This window comes from Scyliorhinus canicula, chromosome 8 (genome assembly GCF_902713615.1).
Source record: "Scyliorhinus canicula chromosome 8, sScyCan1.1, whole genome shotgun sequence".
Lineage (NCBI taxonomy): Eukaryota > Metazoa > Chordata > Chondrichthyes > Carcharhiniformes > Scyliorhinidae > Scyliorhinus > Scyliorhinus canicula.
Window position 1 is genome coordinate 187,873,892 of NC_052153.1, and position 24,480 is coordinate 187,898,371.

Genomic DNA, 24,480 nt, shown 5'->3' on the forward strand with positions numbered 1-24,480 from the left:
CGGGGAAAGCAACAGCCAAGTTCATTGCACCGTAGTTGCTGCACAGGGCAGGAGTAAATATTTTGGAAATGCTAGTTTTAGGCAATTTAATTTTAAGGGGAATAGGTAGGCGTTTCTTTGGCCTCAAACGAGACTCCAGGATAGTATGTGGCCTCCCTGGTGATAGTATGTCCAAGAGTAGCTACAGGACATTCTGATGAACAGCCAGTGGTCGTAATACACATTGGTACAAACAACATAGGTTAAAGAAGAAAGGATGAGGTCCGAAAAGGAGAATATAGAAAGTTAGGAATTAAGTTGAAAAGTAGGACCTCAAAGATACTGATCTCAGGATTTCTACCAGTGCCACATGCTAGTCAGAGTAGAAATAGCAGGGTGTATCGGATGAAAAGATGGGGTGAGGGAGAGGGTTTACGATTCCTAAGACATTGGGACCAGCTCTGGGGGAGATGGAGCCAGTACAAATTGGACGGGTTACACTTGGACCTGGACTGATGTCCTTCAGGGAATATTTGCTGGAGTGGTTGGGGAGGGTTTAAACTAAAATGCCAAGAGGCGGGGAGCTTGTGCAAGAAGTCAAAGGAGGGAGAAACAAGGACAAGAACAATAGAAAGCAATGGAATAAGAAATTAAGGGCTAGAATCAAACAAGGCCTCAGCGAGAAATAGTGAGAATGGGACAAGTAATGCTAAACAGACAGGTCTGAAGGCCTTTGCCTTAATACATGGAGCATTCGCAATAAAGTGGAAATATTAATTGCGCAAATAGATGTAAACTGGTATGATATAGTCGGGATTACGGAGACATTGCTGCAGGGTGACCAGAGATGGGAACTGAACATCCAGGGGTATTCAGTATTCAGGAAGGATAGGCAAAAAGCAAAAGTCGGTGGAGTTTCATTTCTGGTTAAAGTGGAAATTAACCATGAGTGAGGAAAGATATTAGCTCCGACGATGTGGAATCTGTATGGGTAGGGCTGAGGAAGGGGCAAAAAACGTTAGTGGGGATTGCATATAGAGCAAACTGTAGCAGTGATGTTGGGGATGGCATTAAGTAGGAAATTAGAGAAGCATGGAATAAAGGAACATCTGTAATTATGGGTGATGTTAATATGCATGTAGATAAGGCAAATCAAATTGATAACAATACCATAGAGGAGGAATTCCTGGAGCGTAAATTGGATGGATTTGTGAACTAATACATTGAGGAACCAACGAGGGACCAGGCCAACCTCAACTGGGTATAGTGTAATGAGGAAGGAATAATTGGCAATCTGGTTGTGGGAGGCCATTCAGGGAGGAGCGACCATAATATGATCAAATTCTTCATCAAGACGTAGAGTGATGTAGTTGATTCTGAGACGAGGACTCTGAATCTTAATAAAGGAAACCATGATGATATGAGGCGTGAGTTGGCTATGGTGAATTGGGTAGTATTACTTAAAGGGATGACAGTGGATAGGCAATAGCAAATATTCAAAAATTGACCAAACCATGGCTTAGATAATAAATTAGATGGTATTAAACTCAAGGAAGAGGTGCACAAATTGTCCAGATAAAAACACACCTGAAGATTGGGAGCAGTTTAGAATTCAACAAAGGAGGACCAAGGGATGATTAAGATAGGGGAAATGGAGTACGAGAGTAAGCCTACAGGGACTGTAAAAACTGGTTGTAAAGGTTTCTATAGGTAGGTGAAAAGAAAAGGATTGGTGAAGACAAATGTAAGTCCCTTACAGTCAGAAACAGGGGAATTTATAATGAGAAACAAAGAAATGGTGAGCAACTAAATACATACTTTGGTCTGTCTTCACAAATGAGGAGACAAATAACAAAACAAAAAGGTTCAGTGAGAGGGAAGAACTGAAAAAATCAGTATTAGCTGGGAAATGGTTTTGGGGAAATTGTTGGGATTGAAGGCCGATAAATCCCCAGGGACTGATAATCTACATCCCAGTGGCCCTAGAAATAGTGCATGCATTGGTGGTTACCTTTCAATTGGGGCTGGTTTAGCACTGGGCTAAATAGCTGGCTTTTAAAGCAGACCAAGGCAGACCAGTAGCATGGTTCAATTCCCGTACCAGCCTCCCCGAACAGGCTCCGGAATGTGGTGACTAGGGGCTTTCCACAGTAACTTCACTGAAGCCTACTTGTGACAATAAGCAATTTCCATTTCATTTCATTTTATTTCAAGGTTCTATAAACTCCTGCAGATTGAAGGGTAGCTAATGTAACTCCAGTATTTAAAAAGGGACGTAGAGGGAATTATAGACCAGTAAGCCTGATGTCAGTAATGGTCAGAATTCTAGAGTCCATTATAAAAGATTTAATAGCACAGCACTTGGAAAACAGTGGCAGGATCTGACAGGGTCAGCATGGATTTACAAAAGGGAGATCATGCTTTACAAATCTACTGGAATTCTTAGAGGTTGTAACTAGTAGAGTTGATGAGGGGGAGCCAGTGGATGTGGTATATTTGGACTTTCAGAAGGCTTTCGACAAAGTCCAAATAAAAATTAAAGTGCATGGGATTAGGGGCAGTGTATTGAGATGGATAGAAAACTGGTTGGCAGACAGGAAACAGAGAGTAGGAATAAACAGGTCCTTTACCAAATGGCAGGCAGTGACTAGTGGGATACTGCAGGCATTGGTGTTGGGACCCCAACTATTCACAATATATATATTGATTTAGATGAGTGAACTAAATGTAATATCTCCAGATTTGCAGATGACACAAAGTTGGGTGGGACGATAAGCTGTAAGGAGGATGCAGAGATGCTTCAGTGTGATTTGGACAAGTTGAGTGAGTGAGCAAATGCAGGTCAGATGCAGTATAATGTAGATAAACGTGAGGATATCCACTTTGGTAGCAAAAAGCGAGATGTAGATAATTATATAAATGGTTATAAATTGAGGGGAATTTGCAACGAGATCTAGGTGTCCTTGTACACCAGTCACTGAAGATAAATATGCAGGTGCAATAAGCAGTACAGAAGGCAGATGGTATGTTGGGCTTCATAATGGGAGGATTTGACTACAGAAGCAGGGATGTCTTTCTGCAATTATACAGGGCCTTGGTGAAGCCACATCTGGAGTATTGTATGCAGTTTTGGTGTCCCTATTAGAGGAAGGAAGTTTGTGCTATGGAGGGAATGCAAAGAATGTTTACCAGACTGATTCCTGGGATGGCGCGACTGATGTATGAGCAGAGATTGAGTCGGTTAGGATTATATTCGCTGTTTTTCAGAAGAATGAGGGGATCTCATAAAAACCTATAAAATTCGAGGAGTAGACAGGATAGACGCAGGAGTTGGATGTTCCCACTGGTGGGGGTGTCCAAAAACAGGGGTCACAGTCTGAGGATACAGGCTTGACCAGGACAGAGATGAGAAGACATTTCTTCACCCAGAGAGTGGTGAGCCTGTGGAATTCACTATGACAGAAAGTAGCTGAGGCCAAAACATTGTATGTTTTGAAGAAGGACTCAAGATATAGCTCTTGGGATCAAAGGATGTGGGGAGGGAAGGCAGGAACAGCTTACTGAGTTGGAGGATCAGCCATGAAATGAATTTCGGAGCAAGCTCGAAGGGCCGAGTGGCCTCTTCCAGCTTGTACGTTTTATATATTTATGTAGCCAGTGTTTATTTCAGACCAAGCCCCCATTGCCCAATCTCCAGCCCCAACGAGGCACAAGCTTCTGCTGTATACTGCTGGCTGGTGCTGACTCTCTACGTGCCTCAAGAGGGAATCTCGACCAGAGATCACATCATATAGTAGGAAAGTGTCGCTCCAGGTAACATTTGGTCCTTGTGATCGTCTGTGAGGATCAGAGAGGAATTTGGGATTTTTCCTCTTTTTTGCCTCTCCCAGGAGATTGCAGGTCTGTAGGGTTGGGAGAAGTGGGGGAGATTAAGTGTTTATTTGTGATACTCATAAGTACCAGCTCGAAAGACCAGTTGGGTCTTTCCTGTCCGCCAGTTTCAGTGCTCGGTGTTCGGGAAGCTCAACAGAAAGGGGTCTCTTCGCGCAGCTAATGTCTTTCAGTCAGACGGCCACACTAAAAAGCAACATCTTTTTTACTTAACTTCTCTTACCAACGGAAATAAAAATCCTTACTTGCTTCAATGATGAACCGGATGCAGTTGATAACCGAGCAGGCTTGAGTTACATAGGCTGCAGAGGCCAGCAAGTTCCAAATGCCGGGCTGTTGCAGAACTAAGCAGCAACAATCCAGAGCAGCTTGCAGGTCCAGACTTAGAGGAACTTGATCGTGCATCAACTGCCAGCACAGCGCCTGAATGACAATGCCAAAATCAGACAGAGTTCAAGGCACACGACTGTTATAGCAAGGAGTGCACAAAATCAGAGAGTGTACCGCACCGAAACAGGTCATTTAATGCATCTGGTCTGTGCTGCTGTCTGTGCTCCACATGAGCCTCCTCCAACCCCTCTCTATCTAACCCTATCAGCATAGGTTGCCTGTACTGTTGGATGTAACAGGTCCAGCATCTGTGGAGGGGAGAAACAGGTCAGAAGTTCGAGAAGAGTCCACTCACCTACCTTTCGCTTTCTGCATGTGGACTGATCTGCTGCGTCTTTGCAGTATTTTACTGTTTCACATTTCCAGCATTCAGATTTTTTTTCCTTTTTCTTTCTCAATAATTGCAGTGTTCAATAAAAATCTGATTCAAGTCACACACTTGGCAAAACATTCTCGTACCCACTGCTCCAATTATTTCAAACATCTAACTATTTATCTCCTAACTGGCAGATGATACAAAGTTGGGTGGGAGGGTGAGCTGTGAGGAGGATGCCGAGATGCTTCAGCGGGATTTAGACAGGCTGAGTGGGCACATGTATGGCAGCAGCAGTATGATGTGGATAAATGTGAGGTTATCCACTTCGGGAAGGCAGATTATTATTTGAATGGGTGTAAACTGAGAAAGGAGGATTCTCAGCGACACCCTGTTATCCTCGTGCATCAGTCACTGAAAGTAAGCACGCAGGTACAGCAGGCAGTAAAGAAGGCAACAGGTACGTTGGCCTTTATAGCGAGAGGATTTGAATATAGGAATAGATATGTTCTACTGCAATTGCTTTGGGCATTGGTAAGGCCACACCTCGAGTACTCTGTGCAGTTTTGGTCTCCTTATATGAATAAGGATCTTTTTCCTATGGATAAACCTCCCACTTGCCTGGATACGTGCAGCTCCAACAACACTCAGGAAGCTCAACATCGTCCAGAACAAAGCAGCCCACTTAATTGCTCCCCTTCCACAAACATTCAAACCCTCCGCCACCAACAAACCATAGCAGACTTATGTACCATCTACAAGATGCACTGCAGGAACTCACCAAAGATCCTTAGGCAGCACCTTGCAAACCCATGACAATGATGATCTAGAAGGACAAGGGCAGCAGGCACATGAGAACACCACTGCCTGGAAGTTCTCCTCCAAGTCAGTCACCACCTTGACTTGGAAATATATTGTCGTTCCTTCACTGTGACTGGGTCAGAATCCTGGAACTTTCTCCTTCACACCACATGGACTGCAGCAGTTCAAGGAGGCAGCTCACCACCACCTTCGCAAAGGCAATTATAGATGGGCAACAAATGCTGGCCAAACCAGCGACACCCACATCCCGTAAATGATTTTTTTTGAAAAAAAATCAACTCACAGAACGTTTGAGAATTTGAATTTAAAATTTAAAAAAACAATTAGGAAATTGAGTAGCAGGCATCAGTAAAAGTCAGGTTGCAGTAAAATCCAACTTGTTCACTAACATCCTTTAAGGAAGGAAATCTGCCATCTTACTGTTTTATTATTCATTCAACAGATGCGAGTGTCGACGATAACATTTGCTGTTCATCCCTAACAGCCCTCGAGATGGTGGCTGGTGAGCAAAGCCCACATCCCAAGAATGAATAATAAAACAAAGATGGACATGAACTAAAACACAGGCACACGTGACTTGGAATCTCGAGAGTCTGAGAGTGAACTTTCCACCTGCACAACAGAAGGTGGCTGATAATTGCAGGTGCTCAATTTATTATGTGCTGCTGATTTGCTCTGTTCCACTTCACCATGATTCCCCAATTTCTCTTCTGCATCATTAGTCGCTTACTGGGTCTGCAAAAGCTGATCGTTCCGCTGTGTGTGCCGTTTTAGAAGCATCTACTTCCTCCATGCACTCACCCTGCCACAGAGTGCAGGGAGCTGTGCATAACTTTCCCTGTAGCCTCTCCGTTATGAAACCCGCTATCACTGAAGTCTGTAGCCGCTTGATCCATGTAATCCAGTCAGCTGTCAACATGATGCTAAACTGGTTTTCAAATTCAAATTAACATAATAATAATTTTTATTCTGTCACAAGTAGGTTTACATTAACACTGCAATGAAGTTACTGTGAAAAGCCCCTTGTTGCCACATTCTGGCGCCTGTTCGGGTACACAGAGGGAGAATTCAGAATATCCAGTTCACCTAACGAGCACGTCTTTTGGGACTTGTGGGAGGAAACCGGAGCACCCGGAGGAAACCCACGCAGGCACGGGGAGAACATGCAGACTCATAGAATTTACAGTGCAGCAGGCCATTTGGCCCATCGGGTCTGCACCAGCCCTCCGACAGAGCACCCTACATAAGCCCACACACCTCCACCATAGCCCCGTAACCCCACCTAACCCATCCTTTTTTGGATACTGCATTTCTGGTCTGCAGAGATTCCGTGCAAACCCAAAGCCAAGCAGGGCGTCAAAAGGTTCAAGTTGAACTGGAAAAGCACAGTGCCCTTTAAGGGCAATTTATCATGGCTAATCCACCTAACCTGCACATCTTTGGACTGTGGGAGGAAACCGGAGCACCGGGGAGAATGTGCAGACTCCGAACAGATAGTGACCCAAGCCGGGAATCGAACCTGGGACCCTAGAACTGTGAAGCAACTGTGCTAACCACTGTGGTACCATGCCGCCCACATAGGACCATGCTTTCCACGGGGAGCTTTTCTTTGTGCGTATGGAATGGGGTGTAAATAATAAAGGCTCCTAACTGCTGATAGGCTTTAGAGTTACGCAGGAGATTTACCACAATGCAGATGGAAGAGGAAACAAGAGCAACAAACACAGAAGCATTTTGTCTACTTAAGGCCTTGCGATAAACCAGATCAGGGCCCCAAAAACTTTAGCTTAAACAAAGCAAGTTTACATAAAAAGTGCATCTGGAAAAATAAAACGGAAGTCTGCCTGCACCACTCAGTATAGGAAGGTGGCATTCTTACCAGAAAACTCAACTTGCGTACAAAGTCAGTGTACTCCTTGGTCAATGGAGCCAAGCCTTACCTCTAGAGACAAGACCATGAAGCTGGCAATATCCGCCTCACTGTCAGTGGAAATCTGAAGAGATGGTGGCAGCTTGGGAAGAGACAGGAGATATTGGGCCACTGCATTACACAGGCTAATAACGGAATGATAGAACTGCGTATCGCCTGCAAAACAAAGTGTTTAATAAATGCATGCGGCTTGAATGCAACCATTACAACAATAAAAGTCTGTCGGGCCAATATAAAGCCTAGATTTTTATACAATTCAAGGGATGTATATTCATATTTCAAAACTGAACTTCCACAACTTCATGTTCATGAACATGAACAAAAGAACCAATTGTGTCTCGTTCTGCTTTTCTTCTCTTTCTTTACTCTCCAATATGCTTTGTGCCACTTCTCAATCCTCGGTTTTAATTACCCTTTTCCCCCCTTTCTCTCAGAAAGGCTTTCGAACATTTTTCCGATCATGTTGTCCATGACTATTTTGTTCTGTCTCTTCCTGCAAGTGTCAGCTGTGGCTCAGGTGGCCATGCTCTTGCCTCTGATTCAGAAGGTTTGCGGGTTCCAGTCCCACCCCAGCTATCTCGGCTGACACTTCAGTACTGAGGGAGCGGGGCACTGCCGAGAGGTGCCATCTTTCGGATGGTACATTAAGCCTGTCTGCCCTTCATGTGAATGCAAAAGATCCCATGGCACTATTTCAAAGAGGAGCTGGGGAGTTATCCTAAGTGCCCGAACTAACATTCATCCCTCAATCAACATCACAAACAGATTTTCTGGTTGTTATCACATTGTTGCTTGTGGGAGCTTGCTGTGCACATGTTGGTGGCCTACAACACAACAGTGACTACCCTTCATTGCCATTAACAAACTTTGGGATGTCCAAACATTGCGAAAGGCACTGTACAGGTTCTTTTCTTCTTTCTGTCTCAACTTCACTCTTTAATTTCTCCGGATTCCAGCAGGACTCTCTTACCAAAAATCTCACCGATCTTATTCCAGTAAGAGGAATTGGGCAAAGGACACAGCCTTTGGAACACCTGATGGTTGCTGGGAAGATGCTGGACATGGAATGCCACGTGGTCCAAGGTAACTTTCCTGGCAGTTTCAAACAGAACGCTGGTCTGGTCTGCAGAGATTCCGTGCAAACCCAAAGCCAAGCAGGGCGTCAAAAGGTTCAAGTTGAACTCCTGGAAAAGCACAGACAAACAGCACATTTGAGATTTTAATTTGACGTTCAAAATTACACATGGATACACCAATCAGTCCTTCGCTATTGCCATGCAACTTTTCAGCCAACTCTCTCCCTAGAAATGGCATGTTGATAAAGGCACGGGATTAACAATATTTGTTCATGGCACATACCCAGTGGCACTCAAACAAATTTGTAGTCTCCTTCCACAAGTCACAAACTGCTATAATCCAGGCAGGTTAAAAGCAGAGAAACACAAATTGTCCAGAAATCTGGAGATTGGCAATGGATAGAACCTCCTTACCACAATTTGCTGCACAATTTATACATTAATAACAATATCAGACATTGAATTTGCTGGTAATTTGGCAGCAAACTCTGAGTCACGTTTTCACCCAAGTATGAAGAAGACCAAAAGATATAGGAGAAGTAGGCCACTTGGCCCATCGAGTCTGCTCCACCATTCAATCAGATCATGACCGATCTGATAATCGTCAACTCCACTTTCCCACCTTATCCCCATAACCCTCGATTCTCTTACTGATTAAAAATCTGTCCCTCTCAGCCTTGAACGTACTTAACGACCCAGCATCTACAGCTCTCCGCGATAACGAATTCCACAGATTTACTACCTTCAGAGAAGAAATTCCTCCTCATCTCGTCTTAAATGGACTACCCCTTAATCTGAGATTATGTCTGGTCCAGACTCTCCCACACGAGGAAATATCCTCTCAGCATCTACCCCTGAGAATCTGAGATGTCTCAATAAGGTTGCCTTTCATTCTTCTAAACTCCAATCAGTACAGGCCCAATGTACTCAACCACTCCTCAGAGGAAAATCCCTCCATACCCAGAAACAACCAAAGAGATGGCAGAGGATGGCGTGCAACCCAAAGCACCAGAGGTCTGCTGGAAGACCCTTCTAAAACCAACCACTTGGGCCAAACCTTTTCCATCTCTGGCTCAGCGTTAATTTTTTTGTCACTCTCCCATGAAGCATTTCAGTCTTTTGTTTTATGGCACTGTACTAAAATGCAAGATGCTGAAGCTGCTATTGTGCTCAATTCCCCATGTGTATGGATGGTAAAGGAATGAAGCAGCAAAACTAATCCTGCACAGTCTGAACAAGCCATTACCTTAGACGTCATGACAGAGCGGAGGTCATCTTCAGGAAGTTTATCAAGTAGTTCAGTGCACTCCATTAAAGCCGTATTTAACTTGCTGCAGCACTGCCATTTAATAAGTGACACATACCAGTCCTGTCACACGAGAAAACAGTTAGAACATATTTAACTTTACAGGGTCATAGAAGCAAGCATTCCCCCTTTTACCACCCCATAATCCTTGATCACTGTCATCAAAAGTTAAGAACTTTCCAATATTACATTGAAGAGTTCTAGCACAGACACAGAGGGCCAAATGGCCTCCATCTGCACTGGAACCACTGGAGTCTAAAAGTTAACTTGCGACTCTTGACTACGCACAGATGGCTAAAAAAATAACAAATCTTTGGTACAGAGAATGGGGGAAATTAAGGATAAGCAATCTATTAAAAAATAAAGGATTTTGTTTTTTTGCTCCTCATGTATTTCCAGCACTCCCCATCCCAAGTCCCGGACTATTTAGCTCAAGAGTGAAGACTTTTTCTATTTGGCATCCTGATTCAACCAGTGTCCAGCAGCTTAAAAATTGAGGCTGGACAAGAAACGGCCCTCAAGTGGCCACATAAGGACCTTATAATAGGGGCATGGACAAGCTATCCATCCCAGCCCTACCTTAAAATTGCACCTGGGTTGGAGCTGATGGGATCCTGGAAGGAATTCCGTCCATGTAATTTTATCCCTCAGATACCTTAACCTTGATTTTTTAAGGTCAGGTCTGGGATGGGACTTAGAACATAGAACATAGAGTGTAGAAGGAGGCCATTCGGCCCATCGAGTCTGCACCGACCCATTTAAGTCCTCACTTCCACCCTATCCCCGTAAACCAATAATCCCATCTAACCTTTTTGGTCACTGAGGGCAATTTATCATGGCCAATCCACCTAACTTGCATGTCTTTGGACTGTGGGAGGAAACCAGAGCACCCAGAGGAAACTCACGCAGACACGGAGAGAACGTGCAGACTCCGCACAGACAGTGATCCAGCAGGGAATCGAACCTGGGACCCTGGCGCTGTGAAGCCACAGTGCTAATCACTTGTGCTACCGTGCTGTCCAAAGACTTGGGAGTCTTTCTCATCTGACTCCAAGACGAGAGTGTCACCCACTGAGCCACAGCTGTACACCAAATGAGAATAACGGATTTAGTACTACCTCCGAAAATCATTACATTGTGTGTGAGGCCTTGTTTCACTTCCCAGTATTAACTTAGCTGTGGCAGCAATTCTTTAAGCTGGAGACCAGAAACAGTATGTGGAGGGCATTCAAATCCTAAAAAAGTCATTTCATCAGCTTTATGTGACAGGATTGTGTCAGTCTGCCCAGGTGCCTCCAACACAGAAGTGTTTGAAACCACTGCCCAAAGGCAATTAGATCATTGAGATTCACAATACAGAAGGATACCATTCACCCCTTGGACTCTGTTAACTCTTGGGTCGAGCAATCCAAAACTAATTCCATTATAAAACGCTCCATCAGTACTTACACCCTCAGGTGATTCAAATATGTACCCATGTTTCCCTTAAAAGATGCAATGGTCTCAAACACTAGCTGCAACAAAACATTCCATGGTCTATCAGCATTTGGATAAAGACATTTCTCCTAATTGTTCTCATCTTTCGTGATTAATGGCCTATGATCACTGACTCATTGTGCAGAGGACTCATTCTCTCTTCCCCTATTCACCCAATCAAAACCCATTATTTTGCTAAAAACTTCTTAAAGATCATTCTTTGATCCCATCCAAGAAGATTCACAATAGGAAATGTTTTTCCAGCAACAAATGGAAACTTTCATTCCAAGAAACTTTGCCGAGTCTATCTTCTGAGTCTAACCCCACCAGCTTCCACAGATGCTGCACCAAAACAGAAACATAGAACAGGCCCTTCGGCCCTCAATGTTGTGCCGAGCCATGATCACCCTACTCAAACCCACGTATCCACCCTATACCCGTAACCCAACAACCCCCCCATTAACCCACTACGGGCAATTTAGCATGGCCAATCCACCTAACGCGCACATCTTTGGACTGTGGGAGGAAACCGGAGCACCCGGAGGAAACCCATGCACACACGGGGAGAACGTGCAGACTCCACACAGACAGTGACCCAGCCGGGAATCGAACCTGGGACCCTGGAGCTGTGAAGCATTTATGCTAACCACCATGCTACCCTGCTGCCCCTAAAAGAACAGGCCCTTCGGCCCTCGATGTTGTGCCGAGCAATGATCACCCTACTTAAACCCACGTAACCCGTATACCCGTAACCCAACAATCCCCCCATTAACCTTACACTACGGGCAATTTAGCATGGCCAATCCACCTAACCCGCACATCTTTGGACTGTGGGAGGAAACCGGAGCACCCGGAGGAAACCCACGCACACACGGGGAGGACGTGCAGACTCCACACAGACAGTGACCCAGCCGGGAATCGAACCTGGGACCCTGGAGCTGTGAAGCATTGATGCTAACCACCATGCTACCGTGAGGCCCAAACAATTAGCCAATGAACCAGCCTCAGCTATTCTCACTCAATTTAAGGCGAGTCTTCAAAAGCCCCAAGAGAAATGGTAATCCCCAGTGTTCTCACTTTTTCCACAATGATAGATTCCATAGAGGATAGTTTGTCCCCATCCAGCGGGTGAGAGGTCACGATTGGGGATGGACTAACTGTGTCAGCCGCAACAGTTGTACGGAACCTGTCCAGCAGGGAGTACAATCTTTGGTGTCTGAAAGAAAAGGAAAAATTATTACTCCTCAGGCTAAAGTGAGACTTTTATATTAGGCTGTGTCTAAATGTACACTGCGTTCATAATTATCACGCCTCATCCAAGACTAGTCAAACACGAATTCACCTGTCAAGACACGGCCCCCACACTCCCGGGTTCTGACTCAACATAGCGCCAACAGTCCCAAGTTCTGGCTAGGCACAGTGCCAATACGCCAGAGTTCTGACTAGACACAGCCCCAACACTCCCAAGTTCTGACTAGACACAGAGCCAATACGCCAGAATTCTGACTAGACACAGCCCCAACACTCCCAAATTCTGACTAGACACAGCCCCAACACTCCCGAGTTCAGACAAGACACAGCATCAAAACTCCAGTGTTCGGACAAGGCACTGTACAAGCACTCCCAGGTTCAGACAAGACACAGCGTCAACACTCTTGAGTTCAGATGATTTTTTGATTGGAGGGCTGTGAGTAGTGGTGTTCCGCAGGGATCAGTGCTGGGGCCTTTGCTGTTCCTAGTATATATAAATGATTTGGAGGAAAATGTAACTGGTCTGATTAGTAAGTTTGCGGACGACACAAAGGTTGGTGGAATTGCGGATAGCGATGAGGACTGCCAGAGGATACAGCAGGATTTAGATCGTTTGGAGACTTGGGCAGCGAGATGGCAGATGGAGTTTAATCCGGCCAAATGTGAGGTCATGCATTTTGGAAGGTCTAATACAGGTAGGGGATATACAGTGAATGGTAGAACCCTCAAGAGTATTGACAGACAGAGAGATCTTTGTGGACAGGACAATAGGTCACTGAAAGGGGCAACACAGGTGCAGAAGGTAGTCAAGAAGGCATACGGCATGCTTGCCATCATTGGCCGGGGCATTGAGTATAAGAATTGGCAAGTCATGTTGCAGCTGTATAGAACCTTAGTTAGGCCACACTTGGGAGTAGAGTGTTCAATTCTGGTCGCCATACTACCAGAAGGATGTGGAGGCTTTAGAGAGGGTGCAGAAGAGATTTAGCAGGATGTTGCCTGGTATGGAGGGCATTAGCTGTGAGAAGAGATTGAATAAACTTGGTTTGTTCTCACTAGAATGAAGGAAGTTGAGGGGCGACCTGATAGAGGTCTACAAAATTATGAGGGGCATAGACAGAGTGGATATTCAGAGACTTTTTCCCAGGGTAGAGGGGTCAATTACTAGGGGGCATAGGTTTAAGGTGCGAGGGGTAAGGTTTAGAGGAGATGTACGAGGTAGGTTTTTTTTTTTACACAGAGGGTAGCGGGTGTCTGGGACTCGCTGCCGGAGGAGGTGGTGGAAACAGGGACGATAGTGACATTTAAGGGGCATCTTGACAAAGACATGGATAGGATGGGAATTGAGGGATACGGACCCCAGAAGTGTAGAAGATTTTAGTTTAGACGGGCAGCATGGTCGGCGCAGGCTTGGAGGGCCGGAGGGCCTGTTCCTGTGCTGTACGTTTCTTTGTTCTTTGTCAGACGAGACACAGCCCCAACAGCCCGGGTTCAGACAAAACACAATGTCAACACTCCTGAGGTCAGACAAGACACACCATCAACACTCCTGAGGTCAGACGAGACACAACGTCAATACTCCTGAGGTCAGACGAGACAAATGTCAACACTCCAGAGTTCAGACAAGAGACAGCCCCAACACTCCCAAGACAAAGCACAGCCCCATCACTTTCAACTTCAAACAGGGCACTGCAGTAATTACTTTTTAATTCCCTCCCTAGCCCGGAGGCACTGATGATAAATGCAATGGTTCCCCCCCCCCACCCCCCCCGATCTTCACCCCAGCATCAACTATTTGACTCCAAGAGCCAACAAACACAAGGTTTTCTACCTCTGAGCAAGGCAAGTGGTCTGTAGATAACGTTGAATCCTTTCCAACTCTTCGCGGGGCACCTGGGCAACGCTATTCTAAAAAGAAATAATCTTTATTTTAATGTTAGCTCATGACAAATCATAGCTAGGTTGTAAACAAAGCAATGATGGAGACTCTCAGTAGATCAGGCAACTTCCCTGCACAGAATAGTGGCATTCACCTTCCATGCTGGCAATGTGGACTGGTCTCTGCGGAGTGCTCTGGTGAAGGAACGATGTGACATTTGAGGTGATGGCATCCCCTATCACATCGTACTGCTAGGCAGCCGCTACCCTTGATAACAACCTGTTTTTCTCTGTACCGAGACTGTTGCACCCTGCTTCACTCTGCCTTGTTTATATTGATGCTTTCCTTCTTACATGTCTCATTCTCCCACCTCTTCACATTGTGCGCATCTTGTAAATGTCTTGGATTTGTTCAGTTTCTCTCAACATGCATTCCTATCATCGCCTGCTGAATTCACTTCTGCCATCTAACCATGCCATTCTTCTGTTTGTGACAGTAAAGCTTGTGTTTATTGTGTGGATCTGTTCCTCCCTCTTACCTTTGTCTAACTTTTTAAACACTCATCTGTAAAATTCCCCATGTTTCGATAAAGGGCCCATGGCTTCTCCAAAGCCGTCGCACACCACATCCACTACTATTCCCCATCTCCCATGTCTTGTTAGCGGAAGTTCTTGGACCATGACGGTAGCTTTTAAAACCTCTTGCTGGCTGCTTGTATTTCCCTGATCCTAGATGGGTTATAAATTTATCTTTGAAGACCCCAGTATGGATAATGAGGTAACAAGCCTGCAATTTAGTGGATTAGCTCAGGCCCCGTTATTTAAAAAGAATGAGCACTACGTTGGTCAATCTCCAGTTTTATGACACATTCAAACTCAAGATACAATTCCTTGTGTTCAGCAACGTCGTTCATATCCCTCAGGATCCAAGAGCACATTGTGTTGGGCCCTGGTGCTTCATGTCATCTATTAGTTGAGCTAAGTTACCTGAAGCATTCCATTCATTTATCATCATGCCTCTGATTTTACTCTCAGCTGCTTCAGGATTCGCTTCCTCTCCAGTACAGAAGATGCCATTTTTTTGGGTGGGATGCTCTCCTGACATTTTGTCCCTCTGCCCCGAGGTGAAAAGGAAGGCGGCCGGGTTGGTTTTCTAGAGAGGCAAAGTCAAGGGTGCTGCAGGGCGGTCTTCATTCAAACTGGCCTCGCAAATTCATTACTGGGCCAAGCTAAAGGTCGTGGTTGACGGCCCTTTCAATGGGTGACTAAGATCAGCAATTTCATAAAGTTTGCTCCCCACGTCGCTACTGACAGCGTTCATCTGCACCTTCTGTTTATATGTTTAATACATGTTTTGGCTCTGTGTGTGTGTGTGGGGGTAAATCCATTTTAATTGTGCACAAAAGGGTTGAAAGAAGAATAATTGGAAATATTAAAACGCTTGTAGTACAGAAGCTGAATATTGCTGAAAATAGAAACATTTTGCCAGAACTTTTCATCTTTTACTCATCCAGACAAACACAAGAATGTCAAATTTTAAATGATCACAATTTATACGACAAGAAGAAAGTGTGCTGACTGGTTGGAATATCGGAATTAGAATAATTACATTTTAATCTGACTGAAAAGATACAAATGTTGCTAAAGCTTTTCGTATTGCACTCATCAGGACAAATGAAAGAAAACCAAATTTCAAATGTACACAGCAATCTTGTGTGCCAATAGCTGCACTAACAACCAATTTGAAATATCCAGCCAAGCTCGTAATGTGGCTCATTTATACTTGCTGAAGTGATACCCATTCATGTGCGGGGATCCGTTGTGTGCAAACAAAAGGAATATGTTTAAGTCTTGCACGTTTTTGGGGCTAGTTGCTAGCTTGGAGAGCCTAAAATTCCATGTTGCTTTCTCCATGATAATGCCAGAGTTGATTTGCCAATCAGTCAGCAGCCTTTCCTACTGTAGTATAATTGCTGTGATCGTTTGAAATTTGCTGTTCTTATTTTGTCCTGATAAGTGCGGCACGGTGGTACAGCTGTTTTACAGCTCCAGGAACCTGGGTTCAATTCCAGCCTGGGGTGACTGTCTGTGCGGGGTTTGCACTTTCTCCCTGTGTCTGCGTGTGTTTCCTCCGGGTGCTCCAGTTTCCTCCCACAGTCCAAAGCTGTGCAGGTTAGGTGGACTGGCCTTGCTAAATTGCCCCTTAATAGGGTTACTGGGTTGCGGGGATAGGGTGGAGGCATGGGCTTAAGTTGGGTGCTATTTCCAAGTGCCAGTGCAGACTCGATGGGCCGAAAGGCCTCCTCCTGCACTATAAATTCTATGATTCCAAGTGCGTGATAAAAAGCTTTGGTAAACCCTTCTTTTCAGCAATATTCCAGTCCTGCACTTCCAAACGTTTTAACACTTCCAATGATTCTTCTTTCAATAATTGTTCCTTGTGCACAGTTACAATGGATTTACCTCCCCCACCCCTACACACAAAAAAGCCAAAAATATTAAACATAAACAAAAGGCACAGCTAAGTACTGTCAGTAGTTACATGGGAGCAAACTTTGTGATATGTCCCTCTCAGCACAAAGCTCTGTAGATGAGAATTCAGGTGTGGAAGCCTGGTCCTGATTACTCGCTCTCACAACTTTCTGTCCATGAATATTAATTTCTGGAAAATTAATTGTTCAGGTTGAGAATCTTAGTTTAGATCCTGGAGTTCTCCAGTTAACTTAATCAAACCCAGCGCCAGGGACCCGGGTTCGATTAAGGCCTTGGGTGACTGTGTGTGGAGATGGCACCTTCACCCAGTGTCTGAGTGGGTTTCCTCCGGGTGCTCCAGTTTCCTCCCACAGTCCAAAGATGTGCAGGTTAGGTGTTTTGGCCATGATCAATAGGCGGAGTTACAGGGACAGAGCAGGGGAGTGTGCTCTTCTGAAGGGTCAGCACAGACACGATTGGGCCAAATGGCCTTCTTCTGCATTGTAGGGATTCTTCTATGATATTCTCACTCCTCCAATTCTGGCCTCCTATACATCCCTGAATTTTTTCACCATTGGAGGCAAGTCTTTCAGCTGTCTGGGCCCTGAGCTCTGCAATTCTCTCCCTAAAACTCTTGGCCCCTCTTCACTTGTTCAAAACCATCCTAAAACGTAGCTATTTGACCAAGCTTTCAGTCATCTAGCCCAATACCTCCATAATTGACTTGGCATGACATTTTGTTTCATGACACTCCTGTGAAGTGCCTTAGGATGTTGTTTCATAATGTTAAAAAGGCGGCATAATTGCACTGTGGCCAAAAAGATATAGTCGGGCAGGCTGACCTCTGTATTCAAATTCCTAACATTCCTGGCCTGCGAAGCTGTATGCGTAACCTGTACTCCCATAACATAGCTCTTCACATCATGTGCAGAAGTGACTTCAGTTGAAAGTACACAGGGAAATTATACACTTGCAGCAGGAGTGAATGGCTAATCAAGGCTAAGTGTACAAGTCGCAGAAACTAAACGCAAGGTCCACTTTACCTGCAAGCTTTCCGCCAAAAGCATCTCAACTCGGCGGCAAGCCAGTGTATCCACCATCCGTGCCAGCACTCGGAAAGGTGTACTGATGAGCTTGTCAATATACAGCATCAAGACTGCCCCCGACTGGCTGAGATGGATTCCCTCCAAACACTGTAGGGTCTTCTTTAACATGATAGGCTACAGGAGGGGGATTGCGAAGGGGGAAGGGGGGGGGGAAAGAAGAGAAGAAAAGTCATTAACATTCAAACGGAGGAAATAAATCCAATAAGGAATTCTGGAAAAGCTAATTTATCCAAAGAGTGGTAAGAACGTGGAACCCAGTATCACAGTATCAGGGGGTAGTTGAGGTGAATAGTATAAATACACTTATGGGGAAGCTTGATAAACACAAGGGAGAAATAAATAGAAAGGCACTGTTAATATGCTTCAATGAAGTGGGTTAGGAGGAAGCTCATGCAGAGCATAAACACCAGCTTAGTCTAGTGCTGTATATTTATGTAATTCTACGACCCTGTCTGGAGCAGGTCAGGTGCAATCGGCCTCACTGGAGAGATTCCTTCCAATTGCTACATTCATGCGTGAGGCAAGCAAAGACTCCAAATGAAGGTTCACCCAATAGCCAGGCCACCTGAAGCGGCTGGCTGGATGCAAATATAGGAATTAATTCCAACAATCACGAGAGAAGAGCTCTCCTGGCAGAAAGTGAAATCACCCGTGCCCAAGAAATGTGTTTTTGAGAGAGTACTAAGGGTCATCAGCATCACCATTGGTCCCTCTCTGCTGACTCTCTACAGCACCTTCTGTATTAGGGGAAAGATAGGAAATGTCAGCACCAACAGTTGTGGGCCTACACACAACCATTGAGCCTATCCCACAACACAGACACATTTCCTCCTCCACAGAATATCTCGGAGGGTTATCCATATTGCTCACAGTTCAAACCTGTTGAGATAGTGGACACCCTGAATCCATCATCCCTCACACTGTTTCTGTCTACCCTGATTGTAAAGTTAGTTTGGCACAGCAAGGCTCTTTTGATTCTCTCCAATCTCTGGTGCGCAAGTGTAGTGCCCCTAACCCCGCCAAGATTGAGTTCAGCCAGATCAGCACAGACAGAAACTCGAACTTCACAGTATGGATGGTTCAGATGCTCAGCAGCCCAAGACCAGTTAGTTACTCGGAGCTTGAAGAGTTCAGTTATCGAGTTATTAGTGCAGAAGCATATTCTGGCAAAGACATACTTACTGTTGCAAGATTATCACATCGGGACTGGATAGCTTGAATGAAAAGCCCACTGGCTGCAGAGTTACGATGAATGGCACTGATAAAATCTTGTACCGGAGGCTCGTGGGAAAGATTGATGAGATCTTGAACATGGTTGACCAATAGCCAAGTTAGGTGCTCAGAATCGTGCAGATTTTGACACTGGAACAACATATGGCAGAAATCAGCATCCCTCCACTGTTTTATAATTAGTTATTCTTCACTGTCACTGGGTAATGGAACTCCCTTCCTAACGGCAGTGTGGGTGTACCTACATGGACTGCAGAGATTCAAGAAGGCAGCTCACCACCACCTTCTCAATTAGGGATGCAAAACAAATGATGGCCCAGCCAGCAAAGCCCACATCCCATGAGAGAATTTCTAAAAGTACAAATTAGCCTAATCTCTCACAAACAATGAGAACTCACTGCTTATCTTCTTCGTCTTTGTTAACTGAATTTAGAACTATGTGCACCTCCATATACTCAAAACAGTGGAACGGACTCAACAGTCTCCTCCTGTTGCTACTGAAGGTTACAGAGAAATAACAGGAAATTGAGATCAGAAAAATTAAGAATTGCTGTAACGTAATGAAATAGTGAAGCAAGGCACAATGGACTGAACGGCCTATGTTCCAGCCAACTGCAGGACATGGGGAAAAGATAGAGAACTGGACATACAATAGCTGCTTGCTATAATGTCACCGCGAGCTCAATAGGCCAAATGGCCCCCTATGCTTGCAAAGATAAGAGTTGGAAATTGAGATGAAAAAGATGCCTTTCACAAACAAAAATGGCTGAGTTGCCACAGCAGACTATAATTATTGCTCTTACACTATAAGCGTTGAGAAGCAAACATGGATGAGAGAGAAAATAAAAAACTGAATCTTAGACCAACTAAGCAAACACATCTGTAATGCATATAGATTAGTGAATTCATAATACTTTGCTTTGAAACTCAAAAACCGTTAATGAATCTTACCACGTAATCACAGAAAAGAATCAGAGCTCCTCTTCGAACTATTTCTCTATTGCACACACCCAACTTTGACGCAGATTTTGAATCTTCATTTTCAGATATCTGCGGACTCAATAACTTTGTGCTGGACAAGCTGTGTCTCCTGTGTTTTTTTAAAAAAAAGAAATGAGATTTCGCAAATGAAACAGCTTTTCTTACAAAATAAAAGCTTTCCTCAAAAAAGCAGCATGGGTTCTAAATAGGCACATGATACAACTGAGGGATTTTACATAACAAACTATGACACTCTATCCACAGACCAGCAATGTGGAAAATTGCCCAGGTATTTTCTGTCTATAAAATGCAAGACTATGGTAGTCTCACAGTGCCGAGGTTCCTGGTTCGATCCCGGCTCTGGGTCACTGTCCGTGTGGAGTTTGCACATTCTCCCCATGTTTGCGTGGGTTTTGCCCCCACAACCCAAAGATGTGCAAGGTAGGTGGATTGGCCACACTAAATTGCCCCTTAATTGGAAAATATGAATTGGGTACTCTAAATTTTAAAAAATAAATAAATAATTAAATAAAAAACAAAACTAATCTGGTCTGGCCAATTACTGCTCCATTCTCGATCAGCAGCAAAGTGATGGAAGATGGCATCAACCATGCTATAAAATAACCTGCTCACTAATGCCCAGTTTTGGTTCCACCACGGCATCTTGGCGCCCGACCTTGTCCAAACATGGACAAAGGAGCTGAGCTGATTATCCTTCTCATCAAGGCAGCATTTAACCCAAAGTAGCATCAAGGAGCCCTGGCAAAATGGAAGTCAATGGAGATCAGGAAAACAAATTCTCCACTACCTGGAGCTATAGCAGACACAAAGAAAGGAGGTCTGGCTGTCAGAGACCAATCATTTCAGTCTAAGGACATCCCTGCAGAAGTTCCTCAGGCCCCTAGGCCTAACCAGCTTCAGCTATTTCATCAATGACCTTCCTTCCATCACAAGCTCAGAAGTGGGGATGCTCATTGATGACCGCACAATGTTCATTATTATTTCCAATTCCTCAGAAGCTGAAACAGTCCGTGTTCAGAAAGAGTAAGATCAGGACAATATTCATACTTGGGCTGAAAAATGGCAAATAACATTCATGCCACATTCAGGGCAATGACCAAGTGAGCATCTATCTCCTCAAGACAATCAATAGCTTTATCATTGCTGAATCCCCCACTATCCATCTCCTAGGGGTTGCCATTGACCAGACATTGAACTGGACCAGCTATATAAATACTGTGACTACAAGAGCAGCTGTGTACTACATACAAGATTCACGACAGTAACTTACCAAGCCTCTTTCGACAGCACCTTCCGAACCCGTGACCTCTACCATTGAGAAGAACAAGGGCAGCAAATACATGGGATCACCACCACCTGGAGGTTCCCTCCAAGCCACTCACCAGCCTGACTTGGAAATATATCACCGTTCCGTCGCTGCCACTGGGTTAAAGTCTTAGAACTCCCCGATAGCACTGTGGGTGTACCTAGGCCACATGGACCGCAGCAGTTCACAAAGGCAGCTCACCACCTCTCCCCTAATTAGGGATTGGTCACACATGTTGGCCTAGCCAGCGACCCCTACATCCCATGAGCAAGTAAAACAAAGCAATTGGGAAGATAGGAAAATAGACACAGTCTGCACGGTTACAGATTTTTGAAACCTTTGTGAGGAGGGGTGGGAAAGGATGGGAACATGAGCAGGGCCCATGTGTACTAACTGGGGAGAAAGCACATGACTGAAAAAGATTTTAAAACTGCGTCTTAAAGAAGGGAGAGACAGATGGTGGGAGCTCCAGAGCTTAGGGCTTTAGTGGCTGAAGACACAGTCACCAATAGAGGCTGAAGAAAGTGAGGGATGGATTGGTCGTTGCCCGGCACCTGTGTGGCATGAATGTTATTTGCCACTTTTCAGCCCAAGTGTGAATATTGTCCTGATCTTGCTCTTTCTGAACACAGACTGCTTCAGCTTCTGAGGAGTTGGAAATAATAACGAACATTGTGCGGTCATCAATGAGCATCCCAACTTGTGATGGAGGGGAGGTCATTGATGAAACGGATAAATTGGGGAGGGGAGAGATCACTGAGGGTTGTAGGGCTGAAGGAGGTTAGAGAGATGGGGAGGGTGGAAGCTGTGAGGGGGGGGGGGGGGGGGGGGGAAGAGAGCTGTGGAGGAAACTAAAAATACAATTCAGCAGGACAAAGAGTGAACGTATTTCATCAACTTTATTCCTTCTGCACTCAAGACAGATTTTCATATTCAAGGAGCACTATACAAGCGCAAGATCCTACCATATTTCGGAGGGATTCAAGCATCTTTTGCTTGTTTTTACTTACTTCGGAGTCTGATGCACCTCTGACCACCAGCTGTAATTTGTGTAGTTCACGAGCAGCAGGATTTGACACCAAAGCAGCACCAGGGACGGGTGAGTGGGAATAATGGACTGAACCAAGACATTCAAGCTTTCCAATGTGTAAAAGCTCCCATCAGAACCGTTCCCCACAATCAATCTGGTGGCAGCTGCAGTGATCCTTCTGAACATCCCTGAAAGAAAGAAATGCATTTATACAGCACCTTTCCTGACCTCGGGATGCCCCAAAGTTGCATCTCGCCAGTGAAGTACTTTTTGAAATAGCAAATCGCTGTTGTAATGTAGGAAACGCGGCAGCCAACATGTAATCTGCCACTAACAGCACTGCAATAAAGACTGGATGAATCCGACACCCTTTTGTGTTGTTGGTCGAGGCAGAAACTCGCCTGCTCGTCTTCAAAATCGTGGCACCGATGACTTCCGGTTGCGGCTATGACTAGCTAAGCCGCACATTTGGAAGCTCCTGCAACAAAGGTGTTTTTGGGCCAATTGGAGGGCCCCAACGGCGCTGAAAAAACGAATCCCGGTGGGGGAAGGTCCCCTGAGGAGAACTAGACCGATTTTATGGTCGGTACCCGGAGTGGAGCGGCAAGAAAAACGGCAGCAGCTCCCCAAAAAAAGCGGGGGAAGAAAATCAAAATGGCGGCCGGCGGTGCACCGGAGGAGTGGAAGAAATGGGCGGAGGAGCAGCAGGCCGCTCTCCTCCGTTTTTTCACGGAGATGAAAGTGGAACTCTTAGAGTCCATGAACGCGACGGCCACCAGGTTGGTGGGAGCCCAGGCGATCCAAGAGGCGTCGATTAAAGATCTGCAGCAGGAGATGGCCGCGAGGGAGGAGGAGGCCACAGTCATCGGGGCAAAGGTGGAGGCGCACGAGGCACTCCACATGAAGTGGCAGAGCCGCTTCGAGGAGCTGGACACTCGGATGAGGAGGAAAAATTTGAGGATCCTGGGCCTGGAAGAAGGCCTGGAGGGGTCGGATCTCCCGGGATATGTGGCGGAGATGTTGAGCTCCCTGATGGGGGAAGGGGCCGGTCCGGCGCCCCTGGAATTGGAAGAGGCATACCGGGTCATGGCCAGGAGGCCTAGGGCAAACGAGCCCCCGAGGGTGGTGCTGGTGCGGTTCCAGCGGCTAAGTGATCGAGAGAAAGTCCTGAGGTGGGCTAAAAGGGAGAAAAGCAGCAAGTGGCAGAACTCGACGGTAAGGGTGTACCAGGACTGGAGTGCGGAGGTGGCAAAGCGGCGGGCCCGGTACAACCGGACAAAGGCGGTGCTGCACGCGAAAAAGATCAAATTTGGAATGTTGCAACCGGCGCGCTTGTGGGTCACCTACAAGGACCAACATCATTATTTCGAGTCCCCAGAGGAGGCCTGGACCTTTGTACAAGAGGAAAAGTTGGACACGAACTAAAACCTGGGAGCACCGGCGGTCGTAGCCGCCGGGGGACTCTTGATTGTGCAAGTGGCCCTTTTCTTTTTCAGGCCAGGTCGGAACTGGGTAACAGTTTCGTGGAGTGTTTGGGGTGTTTTTTCTCGAACGGTTGACTTTTCTGAATATTTTGAAGGTTTCGAGTTGTTGGGTGTTTCTGTATATTTGTACTGTTGAAATCTCTATTGTGGGTCGTTGGCTTCTTATGGGGTGTTTTTTCCCGTTCCCAATTTCCCTTAGTTATTTACCTCTCTTACCCTTTTTCTTTGGGTGCTTGGGGGGGTTTTTTGGTTCTTTTTTTTCTTTTCGGGTTATGGTTATCTGCGGTTATGTATACTGTTTGATGGAGGGTGATGGTTGGGCACGCGGTTAGTTGATAGTTAGTTAATTATTTTGTTATTTAAGTATGTAGTTAAGTATTTATGTATTTAGTTGCCATTGGGTATTTGTATTTATATCGTTAAGTTGGGGAGACGGGACGGGGGGGAGCGGGTTGATTATGCGGGTCTTTCTCGGGGGTTTTAAGGGGATCTTTCATGGGCGCAGATGGGGTGAACCGGGAGGAGTCGGAATGTGGCA

General features: G+C 45.4%; 1 protein-coding gene across 10 annotated transcripts in view; it reads right to left on the bottom strand.

Moving 5' to 3' along the window:
• The window catches only part of htt (huntingtin), a 256,270-nt gene that overhangs the window by 46,534 nt on the left and 185,256 nt on the right, over positions 1-24,480 (bottom strand). For all 10 annotated transcript variants that reach the window (XM_038805852.1, XM_038805859.1, XM_038805861.1 and 7 more), the window contains 10 exons: positions 22,439-22,646; positions 20,072-20,210; positions 19,073-19,252; positions 17,828-18,004; positions 14,266-14,342; positions 12,261-12,399; positions 9,648-9,770; positions 8,296-8,509; positions 7,336-7,481; positions 4,116-4,293 (listed from right to left, as the gene is read on the bottom strand). In XM_038805852.1, the coding sequence (XP_038661780.1) occupies positions 4,116-4,293; positions 7,336-7,481; positions 8,296-8,509; positions 9,648-9,770; positions 12,261-12,399; positions 14,266-14,342; positions 17,828-18,004; positions 19,073-19,252; positions 20,072-20,210; positions 22,439-22,646 (1,581 nt within the window). The remainder of the gene's footprint in view (positions 1-4,115; positions 4,294-7,335; positions 7,482-8,295; positions 8,510-9,647; positions 9,771-12,260; positions 12,400-14,265; positions 14,343-17,827; positions 18,005-19,072; positions 19,253-20,071; positions 20,211-22,438; positions 22,647-24,480) is intronic.